Here is a 15,158-nt window from a genome sequence, read left to right on the forward strand (position 1 = left end):
AATGAGAGACAGGACAGAGGCAGATCTGATTCTAGCATTATGTCATTTATGTGGGTGCGTGCTGGCAGTATGGTCTAAAAGCGCGGGTTATTTGGGGAATGGACAAAAGTTTTCGCTTTGTAGGGTCTACAGTGACCAAACCAATTTATGAAATAAATCAAAGAAATTACATGCGAAATGCAACTCCGTTGTCGGTGCACGCACCCCCTTAGATGGAGAAATTATCAGATTACAATGTCACTTAGCTTGCTAGCATTAAATTACATTTTTTGAGCAATTTAGAGATCTTATCTTCTCTTCCGTCCAACTAGAATTTGAGCTAGAACAGAGAACGTTTCTTCCGACCTCATCAATGGACAATGAACACATGCATTTGTGTGGTTATTTGGCAAAAATGAACTGTGAAGGTTAGAAAATATATGTAGGCCTAATGTTGAGACCAACTGGTATGCATATCTAACTGGCTTTGTCACTACGCAGTAGGCCTAGCTCTTGTAGAGTCATATTCTGATTCTTTATATATATTAGACATATTCGACCAGTCATGATGCATACAATAAACTGTAGGCCTATGCCCTCCAGCTTGGCAGAGTTCTTTATCGGTTCTAGCCACTGTCGATGGTTCTAGCTTAAGGTTAAATTTGTATCCAGCGTGTGAGACTTGTCTTCACACAGTAGGCCTGATATCCTTCAGAATGTTACCCTTTCTTTCTCAGCCTCCCCTGAAGAACAGTGTTTAGTCCACCTCTTATCCAGACAGGAATGTATAACAATCTCCTTGTGTCTCTGCTCTAAGCAATCTACTCAGCCCACTGAACCCCTATAACCTTAGAGCTAACCTTGACTTGAACTAATTAAGAGAGAATGACTCCCCCTAGCTAGGCCAGGAGGGGAGGATGAGTAGTTGAGGTCAGAGGGGAGGAAGGAGTGGAGAGAAAAAGAGTAAAAGAAGGAGGCAGAGAGATGAAGGTCGGGGGTTTAGGAAAATAGGGAGGGAGGCTTAGACTGAGATCAAGGTGGAGGTGTGTGAAAAGAGGGATGGGGAAAGAAGGAGGTTTTGAGGAAAGGAGGAAAGGATGCAAACAGAAACAGACTGGTGGAGGAGTATGAGTTAATAATTTGTTATCACCATACAACATACATTAACCCCTTCACCAGAGTATAAACTTTGAGCAGGAAGTCGAGCACAGCGAACAACTCAGAATCCAACTTTACTTTTACAATATGTGAGTCAGTGAATACATCATCACTATCACCAAGCCCTAACCCGTCATCTCCACCATTACAGCCTAATGTTTAATGTTACTAAAGCTCAACAATGACCACTGTCTGTAAACCCATTGAACATATTTTAGGCTACCTGACAACAACAGCATGAAATACAAGTGTGGTTGACACAGAACAGTGTGTGGTTCTACTGCTTGTGATGAGGGGGTGGTCTGTGTGCCTTCATTCAGAGTCTGAAGCATCTGATGACAGAAAGACTCCAAGCTTGTTGATGTGACTAAGTCACTAACAGGAAATCTCTGGAAATTTGACACTCATAAACCGACTAATGTGAGAGTCACAGACAAGTATCTGATCTCATACATACATTTGATGGATACAGATGGATAATGCCACTTTCCATCTATTGCTGTGTTTTTCTGACTGTCCAGTTGTTTCAATGCAATCCCTATATACTGATATAAGCTATTAAGAGCTTTTGACTGTACATTTTCATTGGAAAAACGTGAAATTCGTTTTCTCCACCATATGCTAAGAAAATGTCATGCTAAGAAAATTTCATGATAACAAAATATATGAGGATTTGACCTTAGTCATGTTTATTGTTCATTGATAAAAAAAGTTACGTTTAAACGATCATGTCAAGTTTTGGTTTGAGGAAATCTCCCTCAGGGACCAATGGGTTGACACGAGAGGCACAGACAAGTATCTGATCTCAAACATATACAGATGCCTGAGATTGTTTTCCCTGTTAAAGCGTTAGGCAAGATCATGTTATTCCATGGTGACTCCAATCAATTATTTATTCACTTGTTTGAGGTTAAAGAGTAACTTCATTTCTTAATATGAATACTGTTAATAATTGAATGCAACATCATGTCGATATCGAAAGAACAAAAGTTTTGTTCTTGTTTTGAGAGAAAATGGCTGTCAAGGCCACTGTCTGTCACAGTTTACAGCTCTGTCATTCATTAACCTCTCTGTCAATGTTTAAAGCATCTGTGGTCTCCGGTTTCAACTTCCCTGTCCCTTACTATAAAGACAAGCGGTTTGGACTGGGACACGTTTATACAAGAGTGGGATAAACTCTTATCTTGACACAAACAATACCAGCCATGGGTCACTAAAACTGTGCATTATTAATGATGCTGTGTTTTGTTGTGTGGTTTTCAAGAAATGAAAGAAAGCTTCCTGGGCAATAACAGCAAGGTGAGGCCAGGAGAGATGGGGGAGGGGTTAGAGATTGAGAGAGAAACTGGTTTTCTGTAATACCATGACTGCATCACTGTCTGTTTTCAGACTCACCAGTATTACCCCCCCCCCTCCCCCCCTCTTGCCTCACACAGATACTGGAAGTCTCTGTTCAGCTCCGTTTTCATAGGCCTCTTCATCATTGATCTAGATGGTCCACATCCGTCTGTAAGGCTCGTCCTCCCTCTGTTCAGTGCCATAGTGCTCCAGTAGGTCTTATGAGCTCATCCATGTTGTTGAAGTGCTGTGATCAGCCAATCTCGAGTGTCCTCCATGATGGACTTTCTTTTAGCGCCCGCAGACCTAAAAGCCCATCACGCAAAGCAGAGTGGGGCTTTTAGATGCCATAAAATGTTTATGCATGCATAACCAATGCTGTCTTATTAGGTTAAGACATCGTCGGTCTGTCCAGGCTTTTCTCGTACCAGATTTACCAGCTGAACTTTAAGACACGTTTGGATCTGTCGTGAGTTCTGACTGAGTTACACAGAGAGACAAGAGATGGGAAAAGAGAGAGGGAGAGACAAGTCTCATCTTGTGTTGATACTGTTAGGGGTTTTGTTTTCCTGGAATGTGAGGAGCCACCTCCAGTCTCCTGAAAAGCCTCATCAGAGCTCCCATCCCCCAGGCAGGAGAGGGGGTCTGTGTTCCTCCACACTTGACACCTTGCTCCGGGGCTTCAGTACCAGAAACAGCTCAGACAACTGTCCTGCCTAGTTACTTGCCTGCCACCCTGATCACAGATCATCTCACGGCCTCAGTCAGACACAGTGAATATTCTCAACACTGTGACTAACTGAGTCCTGAGGTCCTGTAGTCTTGTAGTCCTGTAGTCCTGTGTAGGTCTGTCTGTGGGGTGTGAGTGTTTTAGTGGCATAGTCTTGTCTTTGGAGTCATTTTCAGTGTTTCTGTGTGGCGCCCAGGGCCAAAGACTAACCAGAGGTTTCTGCCATCTGTGTGGCTCCCTGGGGCTTTCTCATCGCTGTTGTGATGTCATTGGTGAATGTTACCCTGAGAGTCTATGTTTACTGTGGGGAGGGCTGGGGTTTCACTCTGATAAAACTGAAATCCCAAACTCCACATTCCTGTCCTGGGTGAGTTACAGGTGGCAGGCATTTAAATACACATCCTGTCCTTGTCTGTGTGTGTGTTTGTGTTTTGGGGCTTTTCCTGTTGTCATCATCACGTATAGAGCAGGCACACAGAAGTTGCTCACACTGTTGACAGTTAACAGGTCCAATGACCTGAATTTATAAACCACAGTTGGTTGCAGATACCTGGGAAGAGATCTCCCTGGTCTGGCTCAAGCAGTGAACACCATTTATTATTTGGCCCTGAGGGAAGTCCAGAGCAAACCAACCACACCCAGCTCAGCCACTGCCCTTTATACCTAACGATCATTGTTGACACACAATGTGGGTGTGCCTGCCATTTTAAATTGCAGCCCTTAAACTATGCACCCTGTGGAACTAATCTTGGTGACAGAGTTGGTCAGAGAAAGGATAGTATTACATAGGAAGTGGATTTGGATTACTAAGTTCCAGATTACACTTCTGTGTTTTGACCCCCCCCCCCCCCATGTGTTAAAGCTTTATGACATACCTATACCAAACTCTCACATGGCCATGTACAAAAAATATAATGATGCACATTCAGGACAGCAGATGAATAATATTGTAATTAGTGATTGTTTTATTAGGAATTTGATATTTACTTTTAATTGCTATTATCTTCTAGTGTATATAGAGGAGTTAGATTAAATAACCATGGTTGTCTTTCTGCTAACCTTCATGCTAACGCTTTGACAAAGGTGTGCTATCAGCAGCTTTCTGAACAGGAATTTCAGGTTGAGACATGTTCATGCTGCAGGAACAATGGAGTATCAGTGAGACACGCAGAACAGGTCAGGAGGTAGAATACACAGCGACTCTTACAGAGTAGTCCTGGTTATTACCCCTGTGATGTTTTCATTAAACCTGGATGTTTAACATAGCAATACATCAAAGTTTACAACCCTTTCATGATGAGTATACCAAGGATTAATATTATAGTGTGGAAATAATTAATTAAATTGTATGCATATTACAATTAAGTTAACTTTGAACAGGTGTGTCTGTGTGTGTCACTCGTCACAGTATCACAACAGAATGAATATCTGAAGCACTTCCTGTTTGAAACAAATGAACACTGCTGTGTTCGAAGGGTACTGTTACGGAGGGCGGAGCAGTTCACCCCAAGTGTAGACTCAGATGAGGAAACATGAATAAGGTATTTATAAAAGGTAGGCTGGGGGAAGATGAGGTGCAGGCCAGGGTAAACTCAGGTGGGTTTCAGGGAAACAAGAACTGAGGCAAGGGGAGCAGGGGCAGGGTAAGCAGGTCTTGAGCGGAATCCAAGCAAGCAGTAGAGTGGGGGTCCAGAGAAAGAGAGAGAACGAGAGACATATTTTTTGAGAGACCCCCCCCCCCTGTCTGGCAAGTTAGGGACATGGACAAAAGGTAGGGCATTAATCTACAGCAACATAGGTTGGTAGATTATTCATCATTTGTGCAGATACTATCAGTGCTCACTTTTCATGCCATAGAGGTATACAATATTTCAGTGTTCATGGATTTCCTTTGCTGCATAAAATGAATAGAATGGCGACTTGCATGAACCACTCTATGAACTACACATGCACTGCATTTCTTTCATAATTAAAAGTTTTGTGCCTCCTGCTGGACAACTAAAATAAATACTAAACCGCAAACCCGTTTCTGAATCTATGGCTTTCCGTACTGTTCCAGGAAGTATTTTCCTAAATTGTGGTAGACGGGCTCTGGTTGTGGGAAAAAGGTAGAGTCAAAGAGTAGCTAGAAGCTCTTTGGTAGAGTGGAAAATAATCATCAGTATTTTAGAACAGCAAATAAAATGTCGGGGGGACTTCGGCTAGAGAACGCAAATCCCTTGATTTTCCAACGTTCTGGCGTGAGACTTCTGACAGCAAATGACGAAGACGAAGATGTTGTGGACCCTATCGACGACAGGGAAATCTTTGATATCCTTTAATTTGTGGGAATTTGAAGTAATAGGGTCTCTATCTTGTATGCAACTATAGTTTGATTTCTAGGTTGAAGTATCACAGATTTATTCACGATAAATTACCAGGTGTTACTTCAAGGATTGAACCTTGACCGAAGGTGGGCTACATCTCATAAGGTCCATCAACGACCCCGAGCACCCGCTTTCCCTCGAGGAGCTCAATGTTGTGGAACAAGTGCGTGTGCGCGTGAGTAACCTCCATTATGTGAAAGATTGGATTGTACTTTTCTATACTCAAGAGTTTGACAACATACTCCGTAGTCTTCAAGTCATTTTGAAGCTAAACGATGACTGATTAATAAAAGTAGTTTGCTGTTTTCTTCAGGTAAACGACCAGGAGAACACCGTCGGGGTGGAGTTTACCCCCACCATCCCACACTGCAGCATGGCAACCCTTATTGGCCTCTCGATCAAAGTCAAACTGCTGCGCTCGCTACCAGAAAGGTTCAAGGTGGGTTAGGTTCCCTTGGCTACAGAAACAAGGACCTCAATAACACTCACACCTCACTGCTAGTTTGAGAGTACTGTAAATATCCAACTGTAACCTGTATATCTCTATATTGATGATTCTACCCTGATAAATAAAGGTAAAATAAATAAATAATATATATATATCTTACTCATATATATCTTACATAACCCATCAGATTGACGTTTGTATCACTCCGGGGACCCACGCCTCAGAGGAAGCAGGTAAAGCACTGTATAATTAAGTATTTGAATGGCAGTAATACACACGTAGTTCTAGGCTAATAGTGCATGAACATTACAGATGTGTAGGCCTACTCGTAAGTCCTGAGCATGAATCCTAAGTAAGTTATTAGTGAGGTCTGCAAGTATGCTCTTTTTTACAGTCAACAAGCAGCTAGCAGATAAGGAGAGAGTGGCTGCAGCTCTGGAAAATGCCCAGCTTCTGGAGGTTGTCAACCAATGTCTGTCCACCAGAACCCTGAATGCTTAAGGTCCTGGTAATATTAGCAAATCCTTGTCCACCAGTGCTGCCCGAACAACCCGAACAACCAATCTGCTCAGAGCAATGATAGACAATATCTGACATCTCTATGAACAGTTTTCTGAAGCACTTTCTACTTGTGACTAGTACTTCTGATCTAGTAGACAGCAAGTAGTCCTGAGAATGTCATACAGTCTACTTCGTAAATCAGCCAGTCACAGAGTATATTCTGATTGTGTCTTTTAAATGGAACATTTGTAATTACAGCTGATGCATACTTGTATGCATTGCAGTTTTAGCTGCAATATTTCATATAATTTTGCTGACATTAAATGCTTAATGTTATGAATTGTGCATTGTGAATAAATACATTTAAATATGGAAGCCCCATGTGTGTTATTATCTAAAGGCTTGCTCTGCGAAAGATTATTGTCTAATAATATTAATTTAATCCTCCTTCTATCCACTACCCTCCCTTGTCCCTTAACAGTATTACAGTTACGAATTGCCGAGTCAAGAACCTGACATTTTATTTTTAAATTCCCACTTCTTCAACAGCGGCTATCAGCAGAGTGGCGCAGCGGAAGCGTGCTGGGCCCATAACCCAGAGGTCGATGGATCGAAACCATTCTCTGCTAAAGCTTTTCTCACAGGATTATAGACAATGGTAGTGACATGATAAGACAGAAAGCAACAAAGCGTCATGTTTTGAGTTTTGCCAGTGTAATTTAAATGTTTTAATCTAGAATCAATCAAATGGATCTGAATTTATAAGACCAACATTATATATGTTATGTTTTAAAACCATGAATTAACGTGCCTATTGCATCAGTAACTCGCAGTTAATCCTGTGAGGTTTTACCACCTACTACTGGACAAAGGGAAATATTGCAGTTTGTAGCTGACAGACCTGCTACAGGTCTCCTCGGGAACATGCTGTCCACTCCACTCCTTACATTGTTTTAAAACAAAACCATTTTCATTACACTGTCTGAAATGTTATACTGTGCATATCTAAGCCTTCTTGTTTGTGTGTGTGTGTGTGTGTGCGTGCGAGTGTAGGATTATCATTCCATGTTAGCTGTATACATTTGATACCTGAATAGGGAGTATCACCAGGCTGTATCGTTTGCCACCTGGAGCCTGGTGGTTCGACCAGAAACAGGTTTTGGAGGAGCTCCATTAAACACTACAGCTTTGGCTTAGCATTAAAATTGATTCGCAATAATTTTCCTTCCATACGGTAACACAATACTTTTCCATGAAATTCCCCTTTAAAAGCTGTCTCTTAATTCTGGACTCAGGTCAAAATGAACTGTGCACTGTTTTGGTACGGCCCTTAGTATGGTTCAGTAAATAGTTAATCCCATATAAATTATAAAAGTATTTATCTCTCTGGTAATCTGATTTTACAATCCTCAATTTTGATGTGAGGGTTTAAAATAACAGCTTGCATTAAATGAGTACTTTAGAACTACGGTCATTTTAACTTTATGATTAGAATGATAGGTGAATGTGAAAGATGACCCAGTGTTGTCTCTTCACATGTTGCAGCTGGTGCTAGGTAACAGTATCTGGCAACTGACTCTGGCAACTGACATTCGAATGTTTCCCTCTCTGTTACCATTGACAACCGTTGATTGCATTCTAACATCCAATCACAACTAAGGCTTACAGAATATCAGCCAATGAGATAGCTTACTATTTTGATTGACGTATTTTAAAACCAATTGGGTTCAATATCTCAGTTACCTTCGTTTATATTTAATGCCCATGTCTTTGCATTTCATTTAGTTCACCGCCGTTATAATTCGAGTTTCACTTGCTTTTCATTACCAGTTATTTGAACTTAATACGTAAAACAATCACAATGAGGGAAATTGTGCATTTGCAGGCTGGGCAGTGCGGAAACCAAATTGGAGCAAAGGTTTGGGATATATATTTGTGTAAATATTAGCTACAGTACCAAGCTACCAAACTAGTTGGAGCTAGGCTAGGTCTAGCCCACCGAACAAGCTAGAGCTAGCTAATAGCTAACCATCTGCATTGTCATTAAATTACCTCAAGTTGGCTGGCACAACGAAGTACATCGTTCATGTCTACATGTACAATGTTGGTGTACAGTACTGTGCATTATTGTTAGTGATGCTAGTTGACTACATAGTCACCAGTATTTCAGTGCCACTGACCTGTTGAGTTAGAACTACAGTATATATATATTATTTTCTCCCGCCCTAGTTTTGGGAGGTGATAAGCGACGAACATGGCATCGACCCCACTGGGACCTACCACGGAGACAGCGACCTTCAACTGGAGAGAATTAACGTGTATTACAATGAAGCAACAGGTGCGTTGAACAAACCTTGAATTTTTCCATTGGAATAGGCTGAATCTTCAACTAAGACACAATTAAGAGACAGATGGTCGCGCTTCGTCTCGAGTGTAACAGGTGATTAAATGATCTAGACACGCGCTCACACGAAACGACTTAAAAATGGTTATCTCTTGTGGAGTCCGTAACTAATACGAATAATCTTGCTAATTTGCTAACCTAATGCTGTGTTCATTTGTTTATATATATATTTCCAGGAGGCAAATATGTCCCCCGTGCAGTGTTGGTTGACTTGGAACCTGGCACCATGGACTCTGTGAGATCTGGTCCATTTGGCCAGATCTTCAGACCGGACAACTTTGTCTTTGGTGAATATGATACATTTTCAGTTAAGAAAGTGAGTTTGTGATGAAATATTTACCTCGATGCTCCTTTTTTAGGTCAGAGTGGGGCAGGTAACAACTGGGCCAAGGGCCACTACACAGAGGGGGCTGAGCTGGTGGACTCAGTCCTGGATGTGGTGAGGAAGGAGGCTGAGAGCTGTGACTGCCTCCAGGGCTTTCAGCTCACTCACTCCCTGGGTGGGGGCACTGGTTCAGGCATGGGCACCCTGCTCATTAGCAAAATCCGCGAGGAGTACCCTGACCGCATTATGAACACCTTCAGTGTGGTGCCCTCCCCCAAGGTGTCAGACACTGTTGTGGAGCCCTACAATGCCACCCTGTCTGTTCACCAGCTAGTAGAGAACACAGACGAGACCTACTGCATTGACAACGAGGCACTTTACGACATCTGCTTCCGCACGCTCAAACTCACCACACCCACCTATGGTGACCTTAATCACCTCGTCTCCGCCACAATGAGTGGAGTCACAACCTGCTTGCGTTTCCCCGGCCAGCTCAACGCAGATCTCCGCAAGTTGGCTGTCAACATGGTACCCTTCCCCCGCCTGCACTTCTTCATGCCTGGTTTTGCCCCTCTCACCAGCAGGGGGAGCCAGCAATACCGTGCCCTGACAGTGCCTGAACTCACCCAGCAAATGTTCGACGCCAAGAACATGATGGCAGCCTGCGACCCCCGTCATGGGCGCTACCTCACCGTGGCAGCCATTTTCCGTGGCCGCATGTCCATGAAGGAAGTTGATGAGCAGATGCTGAATGTGCAGAACAAAAACAGCAGCTACTTTGTGGAATGGATCCCCAACAACGTAAAAACGGCTGTCTGCGACATTCCGCCCCGTGGCCTCAAGATGGCTGCTACCTTCATAGGTAACAGCACAGCCATCCAGGAGCTGTTCAAGCGCATTTCCGAGCAGTTCACCGCCATGTTCCGCCGCAAGGCCTTTCTGCATTGGTACACGGGCGAGGGTATGGATGAGATGGAGTTCACAGAGGCAGAGAGCAACATGAACGACCTTGTGTCTGAATACCAGCAGTACCAGGATGCCACCGCAGAGGAGGATGGTGAATTTGAAGAGGAGGGAGACGAGGAGCTGGCTTAAAATGGCTGCCCCAGAGACGCTCATTACCATTCTCTTTGTCCATTTTTATTGTTGGCATTAAAGTTATCAAAGTCTGTTCTCAAGGTTTATTAAAGGCATACATTTGATAGCAATACCATCTTTTGTCTTGAATGTTTTCTTTTTAAATACACCTAAGCAGCCTCAGAGATTGTTTATCCAAAGTTTTGCAATCTTTGAGTTTTAACTAGATAGTGACCTGAGAGTCAAACAGCCACATCTGCTCTACGGAGTTGCTGGCATGGAAGTAAACTGACACAGGGATGGGATTGCAACGAGGGGGAAATGTAACTTGTTTCTGCTGAACACCGAGCATGCTGCTTTCATTATATAATCAAATGTTTTTGTCCATGATGAAAACCTAACTAGTTAGGTGACATCTGGTGCTCTATCTTGCACACAATTTACACAATTGACTTCCTGACTACTCAACTACTGTTTGATTGTGGGTTGACTAAGGTGAGACGGCTTAACAATAACTAATGCTAAAGATAAATCTCAGTCCCTAGCTGTGAGCCCAATCAACATAAAAAGACCCCAAATAAATATATTCATCATAAACTACAGCATGTAATCAAAGCTTAACTCCCCTTTGTTTTACATTCCTGACTTTATTCAAATATGCCGAAGAGTGGAGTAGGATGCTTCTCATTTATGGAGATGGATCTTCAACGTTTAGTCATGTTATGCCTATAGATCTATGCTTCAAAGAGCTAATGATCTCAATGGCTTTAGTAGAACTATTAACAAGCCCATCTCACAGTTGTGACAGAGCACACGGGGAGGTTTAGTGTTATTCATGAGACAAATTGTCCGTATAAGGGTTAGATTTGTAGTTTGATTAATTTTCAATTAAGTACTTTAATACCACCTGTGAAAGTCCGTGGGCTCTAATTATGTGCTCTTTAGGCAGTCAGGTGGAAACTAGCAAGTAGGCGAACACTGTTCCACCCATAGTTCCGCTAGATGGCGGCAATAACGCATGTTCATACGTAAACTACAGCCCTCGAATCATTATAGCTGTTTGGGAAGCTTTCAGAGCCAAAAAGGTTCCCTGTGCGCCGGGGTGCTCCAATTTTGTTAAAGCCTATACGACCAACCGAGTAGGTGTAAGTTACTACAGCTAACCACTCGCCTATTCTATTAGCCTAGCCTAGGCCTATATCATACTGTGTCTATCATACTATGTCTATACACGTGCCACGCTAGACTAACGTGATGACTGTTCTGGTCAAACTGTAGTAGTAGGCTTTTATCCAGGTATTTTGAATTTAAAGCTACTCGCCCACTCCAACCTAAGCTAGAGGGAGATTCCTCGGCCTCCCACGCTGGACTGGAATCACGCTTTCCTCGTCGCACACTCCTCTACCCTCCCCTTGCCTGTATGATGTTACCGTTACGCGCTACTATAATAAGCAAGATACGTGGTTCTCTGAGCGAACCCATCACTGACGTCACTAACTCCATGGGTAGATAAATACGGGGATCCGCACCGTTTATCGAGTCAAACCGAAACTTCTCTACATTGAAAACTACAACGGGAACGAGAGGACCTATTGCAACAGATTTGGACCACCTTTGGATTTTATGCTTCGGAAGGGCTACTTCAAGCGCTCATCAAACGTGGGTATAGGCTATTTACGACATGGATTACTCTCAACAATCGCTCTGAATGTGTTGACCAAGTTTGTAAAATGATTTATAATTTCCTAGTTAAGCCTATGGTGCCCAAAATACGCTCGGAATATTTAAAAGAAATATATGAACTGCATTTGAGTAGCCTATATTTTTTCTTTGTGTTTCATTACTATTAACATTGTTTTATTGTGTTCGTATTTGAAAGTGGTGCGGGTTGGTCAGCATTGAGCTGAATAGACTATAGCCTACTAATTAACGAACATCTTCTATTCACAGACAGTTAAGTCGTCATGACTTTGAACAAAGGAGACAAGTTGCGCAACATGGACAAGCGTAGAAGCAGCATGCCGTTCCCTATGCATCTTCAGAACATCCATCGGAGGAGTATGCCCGTTGATGATCGCGAAATGCGCGCTTCGATGACCCCAGGGCAAACGGGTGAGCTGACCAACCTCATGCGCTGCACATCTTATTCCCCCGGGGAGCCCCACCGGGACAGCTGCGTGTCCGACTCGTCCGACTCCGTCATTTCGTCCGGCAGCGACTCCGAGGGTCAGGTGTACAAGGTGGTACTCTTGGGGGAGCACGGCGTTGGCAAGTCCAGTCTTGCCAGGATCTTCGGCGGAGTGGAGGATGGTCACGACTGCGACGAAACAGGTGAGTCACGGGAATTCCCAATGATGATGATGGTGATGATTATGTTGGGTGTTAGCGGTGGCAAATATTTTTAGAGGCTCAGTTTAGAGGTTTACAAGACTGATGATGAGATGAAATGTAAATGACATAGGCAACTACTGAATTAAAAGAGCAACAGTTCATCGACTGTCTGCCATGTCTCTACCACAGTCAGCTGGGAAACAAAGAGAGCTATTGATTGATAGAAATCAGGACAATGATGACATACCTTCAGACAGACCACTATTCTGGCTCACTGTGAGTGTGTGGAGAGCCAATCTGACTGAGAGTAAGCCTGTAGTGACTGTTTCATGTCTGTAGTGAAGATTGGAAGGAAGGAATAGGGATGACATCAGCATGGCTATAGGTCTATTAGGCTGGCATTTGTATTGATCACATTTTCTGTCCTCCTAGGGAACACGTATGACAGGTCCATCGAGGTGGATGAGGAGGAGGCCTCCATTCTTCTCTATGACATCTGGGAGCAGGTGAGAGAGCCTTCATCTGACTCAAAGTATTAAAGAGGAACAATGGTGTAATCCCAAAACAATGGCCTGATGTAATGGGAAAAATACTTATAGGCCTATATTTTGCATTTGTATACAATTTTGCAACAATAATCTTCCTGAAAACAATCTTTAACAAAGATATTGAGGAATACAATTATTTTCCGAACACATTTAAAATGTTAGGGAATCAAACACTTCAGTTTGTAGCTAACAACCATTTTCATGTCTATGTTCAGCCAGGGAACCTGCTCCTGAGGGGTTGTGATGTGTCACTAACCATCTGGTCCCTCCCCCCTCCAGGATAACAGCCAATGGCTGAAGGAGCAGTGCATGAAGTTGGGTGATGCCTACATCATAGTGTACTCTGTGACAGACAAGGCCAGCTTTGAGAAGGCGTCTGAGCTCAGGATCCAGCTTCGCAGAGCTCGTCAGTCTGAGAACATTCCCATCATCCTAGTGGGCAACAAGAGTGACCTAGTGCGGTCCAGAGAGGTGTCTGTCGATGGTGAGTCACTGATTCAATCTTTCCCTCAAGTAAAATGGGATTATTAGACATCAAGGGGCCAACCCAATGTAAGACAAGAATCACTGTCTTGTCAATGTCTAACCTAAACATCTTTGTCTCTTTCTCTCTTTCCATCTCCCCCCTCTTCTCCTGACTCCTCTCCCCTGCAGAGGGCAGTGCCTGTGCCGTGGTGTTTGACTGTAAGTTCATCGAGACGTCGGCCTCGCTGCATCACAATGTGCGGGACTTGTTTGAGGGCATTGTGCGTCAGATCAGGCTGAGGAAGGACAGCAAGGAGGAGAACGCTCGGCGGATGGCCAGCTGCAAACGCAGGGAGAGCATCGGCAAAAAAGCCAAACGCTTCCTTGGACGCATGGTGGCCCGCAAAAACAAGAAGATGGCCTTCAGACAGAAGTCCAAATCTTGTCATGACCTGTCAGTCCTCTGAGCAACCAAAAGCTGGGAATGACGTTATTCTCTAAAGCCTGTGAAGACCAGACGCTGTGTGTGTTTCAACACTAACCCCAAGGACTGAGCATAGAGCTGTACAGAAATATATTTTCATTTTGTAAAAAAAATTGAGGAGGGGAATCTGATCTGCAGAAAAGAAAGTCCACATAATTACAAGGAATTGTTGACATGCATGACGCTTTTGTTTTGGAAGATTCAGTTTTATTATTGTTATGCTGTTTATCGCCTTAAATGTATAGTTACATTTTCATTTTGCATATATTCAACCCACTGAGGCTTGTTATTTTATAAACAGGAATTGTGAGAGGGCGTTGGTATAGGAAGCCTTTGCTTCTCAAGTATTTCTGTTTTAGGGAAGAATACTGCATCTCTATACGGTTCCTGACAGGAAAATACTGTTTCTTTCAGCACTGATCAGAGGCTGTATCATAGTTCACACTGTAGGCCTGATCTAAGCTTGTATCTCAATGGTTCATATTCTGGGCCTGGTCTGAGCTCATATCTCTAGGGTTAATACCGTAGGAACGGTCTAATCTTGTATGGTTCATACTGTACAACTGGTCTGAGCTTGTATTTCTATGGTTCGTGAGCCTGATCAGTGGTTTTATCTTAGGCAACAGGACCACTTAGTCACAGTCCAGAGCTACCTGGTTTCAGTAGCACCAGGAATCTGGAGTCACACTTACTTGAAACATGAGTACGCAGGTTCGTACTGGGGATTTAGGGGGGTAGGTTGGAATGGATTGCGGGGGACAGAAGACATATAAAATTATCGTCCCATGTTCTTCAATCCAGTTATTACTGTGTTAAGACAAGCAATAAAGTATACCTGTCCTGATTTAAACAGTGTTTTGATTGATTGCGGTTGATTTGCACTTTCATGTAATATTTAATGAGGATTTTGTTAAATGTTTACAGTTGAACTTTTGCAATAAAACTTCAAATGCAACCATCGTGGTAGTCTTTATCTTTAAAAGTATAATAGCTGTAAGCTGGAC

General features: G+C 43.0%; 3 protein-coding genes across 3 annotated transcripts; all 3 read left to right on the plus strand.

Moving 5' to 3' along the window:
* Positions 1-4,700: 4,700 nt before the first annotated feature.
* On the plus strand, positions 4,701-6,892 carry ciao2b (cytosolic iron-sulfur assembly component 2B). Its single transcript, XM_047041460.1, has 5 exons — positions 4,701-5,515; positions 5,667-5,746; positions 5,885-6,010; positions 6,207-6,252; positions 6,414-6,892. The coding sequence occupies exons 1-5, from the start codon at positions 5,389-5,391 to the stop codon at positions 6,518-6,520; spliced, it is 486 nt and encodes a 161-aa protein (XP_046897416.1). The 5' UTR covers positions 4,701-5,388; the 3' UTR covers positions 6,521-6,892.
* Positions 6,893-8,287: 1,395 nt separating this feature from the next.
* LOC124482175 (tubulin beta-4B chain) lies at positions 8,288-10,457 on the plus strand. The gene is made up of 4 exons (XM_047042585.1): positions 8,288-8,438; positions 8,750-8,858; positions 9,101-9,211; positions 9,284-10,457. The coding sequence occupies exons 1-4, from the start codon at positions 8,382-8,384 to the stop codon at positions 10,342-10,344; spliced, it is 1,338 nt and encodes a 445-aa protein (XP_046898541.1). The 5' UTR covers positions 8,288-8,381; the 3' UTR covers positions 10,345-10,457.
* Positions 10,458-11,847: 1,390 nt separating this feature from the next.
* Positions 11,848-15,109, plus strand: rrad (Ras-related associated with diabetes). Its single transcript, XM_047041938.1, has 5 exons — positions 11,848-11,985; positions 12,277-12,657; positions 13,090-13,163; positions 13,485-13,689; positions 13,860-15,109. Exons 2-5 carry the CDS (start codon positions 12,291-12,293, stop codon positions 14,135-14,137), a joined length of 924 nt encoding a protein of 307 aa, XP_046897894.1. The 5' UTR covers positions 11,848-11,985; positions 12,277-12,290; the 3' UTR covers positions 14,138-15,109.
* Positions 15,110-15,158: the final 49 nt, after the last annotated feature.

This window comes from Hypomesus transpacificus, chromosome 19 (assembly GCF_021917145.1).
Source record: "Hypomesus transpacificus isolate Combined female chromosome 19, fHypTra1, whole genome shotgun sequence".
NCBI lineage: Eukaryota > Metazoa > Chordata > Actinopteri > Osmeriformes > Osmeridae > Hypomesus > Hypomesus transpacificus.

What these genes read in the sequence shown, in the direction of transcription:
- ciao2b (XM_047041460.1), top strand. Translation starts at nt 5,389, where the DNA reads ATGTCGGGGGGACTTCGGCTAGAGAACGCAAATCCCTTGATTTTCCAA. An exon ending in CGACGACAGGGAAATCTTTG is followed by an intron (nt 5,516 to 5,666) that starts ATATCCTTTAAT and finishes AAGGTGGGCTAC; the next exon opens with ATCTCATAAGGTCCATCAAC. An exon ending in TGGAACAAGTGCGTGTGCGC is followed by an intron (nt 5,747 to 5,884) that starts GTGAGTAACCTC and finishes TGTTTTCTTCAG; the next exon opens with GTAAACGACCAGGAGAACAC.
- LOC124482175 (XM_047042585.1), top strand. Translation starts at nt 8,382, where the DNA reads ATGAGGGAAATTGTGCATTTGCAGGCTGGGCAGTGCGGAAACCAAATT. An exon ending in GTATTACAATGAAGCAACAG is followed by an intron (nt 8,859 to 9,100) that starts GTGCGTTGAACA and finishes ATATATTTCCAG; the next exon opens with GAGGCAAATATGTCCCCCGT. An exon ending in ACCGGACAACTTTGTCTTTG is followed by an intron (nt 9,212 to 9,283) that starts GTGAATATGATA and finishes CTCCTTTTTTAG; the next exon opens with GTCAGAGTGGGGCAGGTAAC.
- rrad (XM_047041938.1), top strand. Translation starts at nt 12,291, where the DNA reads ATGACTTTGAACAAAGGAGACAAGTTGCGCAACATGGACAAGCGTAGA. An exon ending in TCACGACTGCGACGAAACAG is followed by an intron (nt 12,658 to 13,089) that starts GTGAGTCACGGG and finishes CTGTCCTCCTAG; the next exon opens with GGAACACGTATGACAGGTCC. An exon ending in CAGAGAGGTGTCTGTCGATG is followed by an intron (nt 13,690 to 13,859) that starts GTGAGTCACTGA and finishes TCTCCCCTGCAG; the next exon opens with AGGGCAGTGCCTGTGCCGTG.